The following is a 12,065-nucleotide window of genomic DNA, read 5'->3' on the forward strand; positions in this document are numbered from 1 at the left end:
CATTCACATACAGTTGATGTAAAAAGACATGTTTAAATGCTATTATGTAGTCAAGAAGTTATTGATATAGTGCTTTTTAACACGATACGTCTGAACAACTCATTTGGTAACTCACTCAAACTAAAAATGCATAAAAATTGAAATATTTTTAAATATTTTAAAAATTGTCTGACTTGAAAAAAGTTGAATTACCTGTTTATCTTACAACATTCAGTTTCTGCATGTTTTAATCACCAAAATTTAGATTAAAAAAGTGCTAGTGGGCTATATAGGCTAACAGCTGTAAAAACAATTAAGCAATGTAATTCAAAATAAAATATACAAATTTTTCCTCCAAGGATCAACTTGTATACACCCCTAGAAAACACCTACCAAATTTCATGACTATCCGACCACGATTAAGATCAAAATAAGATCAAAATGATACTGTACACAACACCAATAACAAGATGATAGGCGATTTAACCCTGTAAAACAACAAAAAACAACAGTTTCAACACGTAGCACTTTCCATTTATGGGGAGAATCTTTCCGAGCGTACCTTGCTTAAATGCCAGGCATCCTATGACATCTCATCTTCCCTGAATCGCGTCATTTCAGCGCCATCTCTCCGTGACATCAGCCTCAGCCTACGCGCCGCCATTTGTGGGGGTTGTAGCGTGGTGTGTGCAACTCGCACGTGAGGCTATTACATCCCAAACCCGCACGAGTGGGTGGGCTTCTCACCACAAAAACAAAAGAGAGATAGCAACTCTCAGAGATGTTTTTGAAGTTCACACGCTAATCTTAGCTTTAGCGGCTTGGAAAATGTCCGCCAACTTTTAACATTGCCTTTTTTGTAGCTTTATTTTTTGGAATGAGCCTCATTTGTTATGCATTTGGACAACTATCATGTGATGGCGTGAAGCTGGTTTTTCAGCTTTTTACCTGTAGCTCAAATGCCGTCATCTGATAGGCCGCTAATCTACTTATTATGCTTGTCTGGTTAAATAGAACAGCTAGCCAGTCAGCCATTAAATCATCTTGCCTGAGGATCAATGCAGGCCTTATAATTTTGCTCTGTTCTGCTCCGACCGTGGCCAATGTGACTTAAAGGGGAAACGGGCTGTAAGAACGTTGCGAATTAGAATGGCGGGTAGTCAGTAGAGCGAGGACACGTTGCCCAAACTGGAAATTTTTTCATCAATAGGACATTTTTAGATGTTGCCTGTAATTGTGAGACCAGGTAATGAAATTATTATTTCTAATGTTGACTCGATCAGGACTTCTCATTAACGGCAATGGAAGTTTAATCTTTTTGGGATGAGATTGACGAAACAATAGGGGTCCGAGGATTGACCCCTGAGGAACGTCATTGGGTTTCAGCTTTTTGTCCTGCATTTGCTATGGCAAGGGTGTCAGATTCGGGTTGGTTCGAGGGCCGCTTTAACGTCAACTTGATTTCATGTGGGACGGACCATTTTAGATAGAATATTTAGATTTATTTTATTTTTTATAAATGGATTAAATGAACTGGATTAAAAGCCCTGAATATTCAGTTTTTTTAAAAATCTAAAAAATATATATTTTAGCTTTTTTTAAATATATTTTTAGATTTTACAAAAGGATTTTTGAACGAAAAACACAGAAAAAATGGATTAAAAAATTACAATTATTGATTTAAAAGTGGAAAATCAGGAAATTTAATATACATTTATACTCTCCATTTTAATTTGATCCTAAAACAGGAATTCGGCACTCATGATTTACTTTCTCAGGCCGCAAAAAAATGATGCGGCGGGCCAGATTTGGCCCCCGGGCCGCCACTTTGACTCAAAAGGTTAAGTGTTTGGTTGCCATTGACGTTGATAGATGTCCATTCTACTTTGACAGGGATATCTGGCAGGGTCGTTCGATCCTGGGAAAATTGGATTGGAATTCTAGTGCTGTCACTAATCAGAAGTGGATTTAGTGGGGCGACCAATCGATCTCTGTCACACCCTCCAGTCAAAATCATTTTCAAACAAAGGCTACTGCTTGCATAGAGGTTAGGGAATCTCACAAAGTAACAGAAATGTGAGGTTGACAGGACTGTATTAATAAAAAAAATAAAGAATTAATATGGAAAATTATCACTAATATATCTCTTGATAAGATATTTTAATGATATTTAAATGTGGACTCTTAAAAAAAAACAGTTTTAACAACCAAAAATATTTTTCAATATAATGGTAGGGATTCTGGTATCAGGAGCGTTAAAATGTGAATACTTTTTATAATACTTCATCATCTATCGCAGTTTTAGGCTGGCAGCCCACCAGGTTTATTATGCACTGTGATAAAACCTTGCCATGTCACTTCTCCAAAACACAGAATTTAAAAAGTATTTCTAAAATCCCCCAAAAAACAAAGTACTTCAATTATTTCAGCCTTCAAAATGAGCAATGATTATTTTTGTTGCCCTTGACTGACAACATTAGCCTGACTGCAATGTTCTTACCAATTGAGGGTTTGTCTTGAGTGACAGAAAGTCATCTGCCCCGCATGGTTTTCCCCGATACGGTGGCCTCACGGGTCACGTCTGGTCGTCTTGGATTCGGGATATCAATGATTGGAATCCGCCAGCTCAAAAAATTCACACGAGAGCCGCGAAAACCGGGGATGCCGAACGCCACTGCCGAAGACGGTGGAATGCGGGTTGCCGCTATTGATCCTTACTAAGTGAGGTCAGTCAATGTGGGAGGTGGGGGGCTTGCTTTGAGGACCCCATATTAAAAGGTGGCTCTTCTCGCATTGTTGTGGCATTGTGGAAGGACTTCACTTTTGATTTTGGTATTGTGAGGATGTTGGAATCGGAGAAAGTGGGGAAAGCGTAGTAGCTAATGGAGTCGTAGTCATTGCAACTTGGTTTGATGTTTGTTGTTTTTGAAGGATTTTTGTCTTAGTCTTCATTTGTAATTTTGATTTGTCATTTTGTGGGGCCCTGAAAATAATAATTCACGATACTTACTGCTTTTTTTTTTTACACTTTAAGTGGCCCAAGTCGTAGCGGTTGGCTTCATTTGATGGCGAAATTGGGTGACCGGACGTTTGGTCGCCGGTCTTTTGGTCACTTTTGGTTGCCAGTCTTTTGGTCGTGGGTCAAATGTATTTAGATATTAAATAGTACTTATATATTAAACAGTACTTAGATATTAAACTGTACTTAGATATGAAACAGTACTTAGATATGAAACAGTACTTAGATATTAAATAGTACTTAGATATTAAACAGTACTTAGATATTAAACAGTACTTGGATATTAAACAGTACTTGGATATTAAACAGTACTTAGATATTAAACAGTACTTAGATTTTAAACAGTACTTAGATATGAAACAGTACTTAGATAAGAAACAGTACTTAGATATTAAACAGTACTTAGATATTAAATAGTACTTAGATATTAAACAGTACTTAGATATTAAACAGTACTTAGATATTAAACAATACTTAGATTTTAAACAGTACTTAGATATTAAACAGTACTTAGATATTAAACTCTCTCTCGTAGATATTAAACTCTCTCTCATGAATATAATTTTGAGAGCTGGCTTCAACAGTAAACTCTCTGTCACCATTTGACCGGCGACCAAAAGGGACCAAAAGACTGGCGACCAAACGTCCAAGTATTGCAAAATTGACAACCTCAGCCTGGCGCAGTGATAAATGCATCAGCCTATAGGCGCCTCACCCAGCGGCCTATAGGATGAGCTCGTGTCTGGGCCCGTAAGCCGTTGGAATGCGTGCGTGCAGCTTCTGGTTGGGGACATCAAGAAGTGAGTGAGTGACGCTGCTTGCTTTGTTTAGCGCCTTCACGGACACCCGTCTAATCCATTTCAAGTAGAAACCAACATTCAAAGACTTGTTACTGATTGACTGGACCACAACTTTAGCGTGACTGCAAATAATACTAAAAGGACTTTTCAATTCCTCACAAAAGTCATCTTATTTTTTATCTTAAATTAATGAGTCCATCCCAGTTTAAATGGATTCGACGTTTGTTGATGTTTTTTGTAGCAATTTCGTTGTTTTACTAACTACTACAACTCAAACTTTGTGGCTGGGAATGAAGGATCATTTTGTGTTTTCATGAAAAGTTTCCAATTTTGATGGTTGATTTGGAGGATCTTTGGCCAGAAAGAAAAAGATACTTTTTAGTTTTTATTCCGCAGTATGGTGTTTTGAAATATCAGGGGTCTTTGTTTTTGCGAGGGGTCACGTGTCTGCCAGGTATGACTAGAAGTAGGTCAGGCTTGTTTAAACACTCCCGCTTCAAACGTCTCTCCACTTGTTTACCTTTTTCAACTGGAGAGCAAAATGGAGAGCTAAGTAGGTGATTCTTTGCAAATGAGGATCGCAAAATACATTCATTGCTTTAAATTGGACTTCAGATCAAAATGTCATACTCATTTTGTGTTTGAGGGTCATGTCGTCGTCACCATTACAATTTCCGTATTTTCTGCACTATAAGGCGCACTTGAAATCAATCCCTATCGTCAAATTTGTTATATAATGTGTACCACTTTATAAATTGGTGGATTTTAGTAGGGGATTGTGTTATAGCTACATAAATATTAGATGGATCTGTACTAGTAGTAATGCTGGGGGCAGTTGTGCCTGATTTTGAGAGAATTGAAGTCTTTTAATTGCGGATTATAGTGCGGAAAATACGGTCATCGGTTCATGAATTGACAGCTTTTATGATAAATTTGAGATCATTTTTAGATTGACTTTTAATTGGAAATACTCGTTGTCATTGTTTATTTTTTAAAGTTTATTTAGATATCTTTTATAAAATAAGGCAAAATAGAAAATATTATTTTTAATACAAAAATGCACAGAATTTATTAATGTTGAAATATACAAGTTTTTATTCTTTTTTTTTTTGAATTTTAGACTTTAAAAATAGTTTTTAAAAAACCTTGAAGTATAATCATAATTAATAAAGATTGCAATATTGTATTTAACTTAGCCATCCAATCCATTTGTGTTGGGGTTTAAATGTCAAAATGGAAAGGATTATTATTCAAAAAGTGCCATTACTTGCAATCTTAGAAATATTTTCCAGAGGCAACCATAAAGCGAAAAGACTTCTAGATTGCCAGCGTGTTTTTTCTCCATTTGGCTTTTGGAAATGGCAAATGGAAAAAAAGACTCTTAGGAGAAGCTCATCTGTGCATCTCATCACCGCCCTCTCTACGTTCGTCTCTGTGGGACACTCACACGTGTCGCTTCCTAACAACAACACAAAAAAATCTCAAATTATATTAATTCATCAATGACGATGCATTGAACGGGCTGCAAGTCATGATGAACAAAATAAAGGTCAACCGATATATACTCATCATTTTTTTTCCACGATAGACCATCGACTGATATATAGTCAATATGTTAGAATCATTTGTGAGCTCTTTGGGTGATAAGCTTTCTTATGAAGATGGACATATATTAGGCTGAAATATTGACTTTATATCAGCCGATTCATAAACTACCGTATTTTCACGACTATAAGGCGCACTTAAAAGTCTTAAATTCTCTCCAAAATAGACAGGGCGCCTTATATATGGAAAAAAAGTGCCATTCATTGAGGGTGCGCCTTATAATGCGATGCGCCTTATAATGTGGTGCGCCTTATATATGGAAAATACAGTATTTAGCTTCTACAGTCAAGTTTGAAATAGAATAAGGCTGGAAAACAACAAAATCTGTACTGACACTGATAAATGCAAAAAAATATATTGAATAAACAATAGTACTTCAACCAATAGTGGCCTCAACGCAAAATAAAAACAAAAAATCCTAAAAAAGAAAAAAACGTACTGCATTTTCACGACTATAAGGCGCACTTAAAAGTCTTAGATTTTTCTCCAAAATAGACAGGGCGCCTTATAATCCAGTGCGCCTTATATATGGAAAAAATAAAATGTGCCATTCATTGAGGGTGCGCCTTATAGTGCAGTGCGCCTTATATATGGGAAAAATGTCCTTCATTGAGGGTGCGCCTTATAGTCGTGAAAATATGGTAACTTTTATGTTGCTGTGTGCTTTTCGGACACCGAGTTGATAAAATGGTCACGTTTGACCCGACAATTCCGATGGAAATTCAGGGTGTTGCACCTTCTGCGGTCTTGGCCGACCGACTGTGAGGCCGTTGGCGTGTCACGTTTCCCCGCGGAGAAGCCAGCTTGATGAAGTTAACTCCCCTGAACCTTCGGTTCAAAATGTCCGCCGTCTCTGTTGTGGAGTTAAATAAGATTTTAATGAGCCAATTAAAAGTCTTTGGAATAGCATATGGTTATAATTAGCGACGCACGCTTCGTTCGGGGGGAAAACAAGCCGTTAATTAATCTTAGCCGGCCCGGTCTGGGGATTGGACTTAAAACAGGTCGTGGAAAATGGAAGGAAGGAAGATGCCTTCCTTTATTGACAATGCGGATTTTTAAAAGAATTGGAATCTGTTTCAATGTAAACAAAAAAAAACAACGTTTTACTGGAATTTTGTCCGTTTTTAACCTGGAAAAGTTTACGTTTTTCAAGAAAAAATATTCCAAATAAATATATAGATGATCTGTGAGAGCTAATATTGGTATTTTTAGACAGGTATTGGTTTCTGTGATGTTAGAGAATGATGCAAAATATAGAATGTTGAAGTATTATGGGTAAAATGCAAATACAGTAATCCCTCGGTTATCGCGGTTAATGTAGACCAGACATGGTCACAATAAACAAAAAAAATGCAGTTTGGTCCCCCCATTTATACATATAAAAAATAATAATAACATGTATATATATATATTTTTTTTTTACTTCAGTGCTGAGTTCTAGTAGCAAGCAGAGGACGGGGGAGTGGCTTTTGCTCGAGTTTCATCATAGATTTTCGGTGCTCGGACATTTGGTCTCCAGTCTTTTGGTCCATTTTAGTCACCGGTCAAATGAGTTTACTGTTGAAACCAGCTCTCAAAATTATATTCATGAGAGAGAGACTTTAATATCTAAGAGAGAGAGAGTTTAATATCTAAGTACTGTTTAATATCTAAGTACATTTGACCGGAGACCAAAAGACCGGTGACCAAACGTCCGGTCATGAGACTTTCACATTTTCATGTACTTACAATTTTTTTTAATTAACCCAAAAAAAAATATATAAAAAAAAAACATGTAGTGAAACCGTGAAAGTTGAATCCGCGATATTCGAGGGATTACTGTATAGGTTCAAACTTTCTCCAATTGATCAACTGATACTACATAAATACTCGTAGCGGTCCCTGAAACCGATCCCGGGTACCAGAACGGTGAAAATCTACACTAAATGACCTGGAAATGCACCAAAATCAACAATTGCTGACCTAGAAACCAAACCGCTCTCACCTGAATTGGCATTTTCTCATTTTTACATCAAATTATCATTCCTCTCTCAACATCAATGGCAGGAGGCGTGTTAAATTTCTTCCCCGACTGCCAGATGATGCCCTCCACTATTTCACATCTGCTCATTTTCCACATGGGACATTTGGTGGGCGGGGCCAATGAAGGCCACATCTGCGGGCCAACGACTGGCGAGACTGTCCAAAAATTTGCAAATCATCCACCAGGCTTTTTCCAGCTGGCCTAGACGACCCTAATAATAACGCCGCCTGTTTTTAACACCGCTTTTTTTAACACTCGACATAAGTCGGACTGTCATTGATCCGTCCTCGCCACGCTGATCGTTTTTCGACGGCAGCTGTTAGCATTGGGAGTTAGCATTTTTGGCTAATCTAATGTTTATTTCGCTATTGTTAGCATGTAGGAAAGATAATGTGAAAATATTTGATGGTGACATTATTTTCCATGAAAAATGTTGGAGTGGGAGGTTCAAATACGGTCGTTGTTTTGAGTGTTTTCGGTTGACAGCTGCCAAATGTTTTCGTTATCATGGCCAAATGTGCTAATGAATCAAATGTGTGCTACTTGGGGAAGCGCTACTATGACTTTTATTTATAGAATTCATATTTCTATGCATGGATTGTCCAATGGAATTGATTGTGATTGACTGAGGTTGTCGTTAATGGTTTTAAGAGGAACTAAGTTGGAGTGGTTATGTTTTCCCTTTTGATTTTCTCATATTATGAAGGTTTAATTGAATTAGAAAGGATCAACCACTTATTTTGTAACATTTCTATTTTCATATTGATGCTATTGAAACAAACCTTGCATTAAAATAGTAAATAGCTCAATTTATGGCATTGCTTAGTCACTGTAAATGTTTAAGTACAATACTTTGTGTACATTGTTCACAACCTAATTTTGCTACTGCAAAAGGCATTCATGATTTTTTAGTTTTTCGTTTTTTTTAAAATCATTATATGATTCAAATTTTACGATAACCTTATTCAAATTGGGTGGGAAAAAAAGACACTTGGCTATAGCATTTTTTTCCAGGTGACATCCCCATTGGTAGGTATAAGAAAATTCAATGTATTTTAGCCCATACATTTTAAGACTACCCTAAATGATCAAAACCCGACGTGGAAGCGGTTCAGTGTCGCTGTCGGCGGGGCGGTAAAGTGGGATCTAAGACGACCGAGTGCCATCCACGACCGAGCACACTGTTGGGTTTGTGTTGCCAGTGAAAGAGACGATTGAGTTTTTGGGTGATTCGGGAGAGTGCAGCGAAGTGCAGAGTTGCATATAGATTGTTATGACTGTCAGAGGCACCCTTGTTTGCTCTTTTTGCTCGACTCTTGCTCTCATCCCCCTGTAGAAGTGCTTCCTCCTTTTCTTTTCAGGGTTTGGCTAAGTATAACTAATACTCCAGTGCGACTTAGATATATATATATTTTTTTGGTTATTTTGGTAGGCTGTAGTTATCTTAAAAATTGTGATGATAACAGATAACTCAATTTTGCTGTTGTTATTTGAACTTAGGTGACCAGGTGATTAAGTGGTTTGCACATTGGCCTCGCAGTTCTAAGGTCGAGGGTTTGATTACAGGTTGGTCCTCCCTGTGAAGAGTTTGTATGTTCTCTTTGGGCTTGTGTGGGTTTTCTCTGGGTACATACATGCCAGGCTAGCTGATTGAGTAGCTAAAATTGCTCCTAGCTATGATTGGTTGTCCGTCTCTTAGTAGCCTGTGATTGGCTGTTCACTGATTCAGTGCCCATAGTTGGCCGGGATAGTCTCCAGCACCCCCTCTGAGGATAAGCAGTTCAGAAGATGAATGAATGAACTTTACCGTATGTTTGTTCTTGGTTTGTGATCAAATAAAATGTTGCCCGACCAAAAATGCCACTTAAAATCCAGTCCCCGTTTTTTAATTGTTTATTTTTTCGCGTTTGCGTTCATTTTTTGGCTGCTTCCTCCCAAAAATATGGCAGTTAAAATTCATGCTCTTTGAAAGTACTCTCAATGCTCCTCAGCTTGATGTTTTTAATTGTTAAAGATATGAATGATATTCTTTCCAATTGTAAAAGCCTCTTCCTCCTCCTCCTCTGGCCAGCCTTTGACGATCGATAGCCACGTCTCTCTCATAAAGCAAATCTCCTGTCGGTTGCATTTAATTAGCCTCCCCGAGGCAGCGCTAATGGAGGGTGCGCACTTGTAACTGGGATGTCGCTATTGAATTTCCTTCCACACGCGACCACCGTGGGTTAATCAACATGTGCCAATTGCTTTGTAACTCCATCACCGCTTTAGCAGTTGGACAAACTGGAGCTATGATGATAATATGCCGTGCTATGTTGATGTACGAGCTAGCTCTTTGACCATACTAGCAGCTAAAATCATTTATCCCCATTTAACTGTTTTTTTTAACCATTACCTGGCATTGAAGTGAAAAGTTGATGTGAAAACTAGCTAAAACTAAAAGCAAAAAGAGAAGAAATAAACAGTCTATGGATTGTTTTGTACTTAAAATTAAGATAATTTGTGTTGCTCTAGTTAGCATTTTGGCTAACAGTACAATAAAATACTGTTACTAATAATAATACTGTTTTGGATTTTTTGCTAGCAAAAAGTTATCCGACTTTAGTAAGTTACAGTAATCCCTCAAATATCGCGTTTTTTTTACTACATTGTGTTTTTTTTACTACATTGCATTTCTTTTTACTACATTGCATTTTTTTTACTACATTGCGTTTTTTTTACTGCATTGCATTTTTTTTCTGGGGATTTTTTTTTATAATTATTATTTTTTGGGTAAATTCATTAAAATTTAAAAATGCCGAAACTCGCAAGCAGAAGCCACACCCCTTTCCTCCACTTTCTACTAGAATTCCGCACCGAAGTAATAAATTAATTATTAAAATAAAATTCAAATAGGGGTGACCCTACTTATCATTTTTTTGTTTATTGCGGCCCTGTCTGGTCTACATTAACCGCGATAATTGAGGGATTACTGTAGTAAATTATGAGCAAGATACGTTTTTTTGGGGGCGTGTCTTTGATGTTTTGCATTTTGTGTTTCTCTTTGCATCTAAGAGACGTAAGAGGGTGGCATCGTTGATTCGCTGGTGGATGAAAGAGAAAAAAAAGAGAAAAGAGAAAATAAAAGACAAATTAAAATCTTTGCTTTGTTTTCCTCACAGAAATCAAAGAGAGCCTTCCCGGTTGTGTCCGTATGGAGACGTATGCTCGGCCAAAGTTGCGGTGGGAAGCAGCATCACCTGCCAAGCCCAGGGTGTGCCCCCAACAACATAAAGCTTCTTTTCACGGCGCCTAAATCCTACAGGAAGAAAGAAAATATCCAAGGTTTGGAGGAAGAAAGAAAAAAAAGAAACATTTGTTGCATTCCGCCAATGCGTGAAAGGAAAAATCCTGCAAAGACACGTGGAAAATGAGCATGGCTCCACGCTGCGTGCCAGTCTGCACTCTTCTACTTGTGGCTACGTTGGGTTCGGCCGGAGGGGAGCATGACGTCACTCCTCGACTCACCTTCTCTTACGGTAAGTCAGTTATCTTTGTTTTGCTGTTTTTAGGCGCTGTGGTTTTTTAAAAGGGATTAGAGCAAGGGTGTCAAACTCGGGTTGGTTCGCGGGTTGCGTTAATGTCAACTTCATTTCATGTGGGCTGGACCATTTTAGATATAATATCTAGGTTTTTTTTAAAAATTTGATTAAAAGAAGTGGATTAAAAGTCATAAATAGTCAGTTTTTATAGATCTAAAACAATGTTTATTTGAGATTTTTTTTCTTAGTGTTGGAAAATGTCTTTTAATCATGTTTTTTCTTATTTCAAATGGAAACAAAATATATTTTTTTAGTGGAAAACGGAAAATTTTTGTATATTTATTTTTAGATTTTACAAAATGATTTTTGAACTAAAAACACCGAAAAATGGATTAAAAAAAAGACAATTATTGATTTAAAAGGGGAAAAATCAGGAAATTTAATATACATCTATACTCTTCATTTTAATTTGATCCTAAAACAGAAAGTCGGCACTCATGATTCACTTTCCCGGGCCACACAAAATGATGCGGCAGGCCAGATTTGGCCCCCGGGCCACCACTTTGACACATGTTGGTGTATTTAGATTTTTTAAATTTTTATAAATGGATTAAAAGAACTGGATTAAAAGCCCTGAATATTCCGTTTTTTATAGATTTAAAACAATGTTTATTTCAGTTTTTTTAATATATTTTTAGATTTTCCAAAATGATTTTTGAACTAAAAACACCGAAAAAATGGATTAAAAAAGGACAATTATTGATTTAAAATGGGAAAAATCAGGAAATTTAATATACATCTATACTCTTCATTTGAATTTGATCCTAAAACAGAAAGTTGTTACTTTCCTGGGCCACACAAAATGATGAGGCGGGCCAGATTCGGCCCCCGGGCCGCCACTTTGACACCTGTGGATTAGAGAGACACCAAAAGGGGATTTTTAAAGGCCTATGGCGATATTGATTTAAAAAAGAAATTCAGCTGATAATAGTACAGAGAAGGTTTATAGTCGTGAAAATACGGAATATTCTTCATCCTCTGTGAAAAATGTACCTACTACTGCCACACAGTGAGTCAGTATGTAATCCTTATCTGTTTCAATTTTTGCATAAAACCCG

General features: G+C 37.1%; 1 protein-coding gene across 2 annotated transcripts in view; it reads left to right on the top strand.

The window, feature by feature from the left end:
- LOC144215249 (semaphorin-4B-like) overlaps positions 1–12,065 on the top strand; it is a 51,278-nt gene that overhangs the window by 22,222 nt on the left and 16,991 nt on the right. For both annotated transcript variants that reach the window (XM_077744101.1, XM_077744094.1), the window contains one exon: positions 10,588–10,944. In XM_077744101.1, coding sequence (XP_077600227.1) covers positions 10,836–10,944 — 109 coding nt within the window. In that variant the 5' untranslated portion in view covers positions 10,588–10,835. The remainder of the gene's footprint in view (positions 1–10,587; positions 10,945–12,065) is intronic.

Source organism: Stigmatopora nigra, chromosome 2 (genome assembly GCF_051989575.1).
Source record: "Stigmatopora nigra isolate UIUO_SnigA chromosome 2, RoL_Snig_1.1, whole genome shotgun sequence".
Classification (NCBI taxonomy): domain Eukaryota; kingdom Metazoa; phylum Chordata; class Actinopteri; order Syngnathiformes; family Syngnathidae; genus Stigmatopora; species Stigmatopora nigra.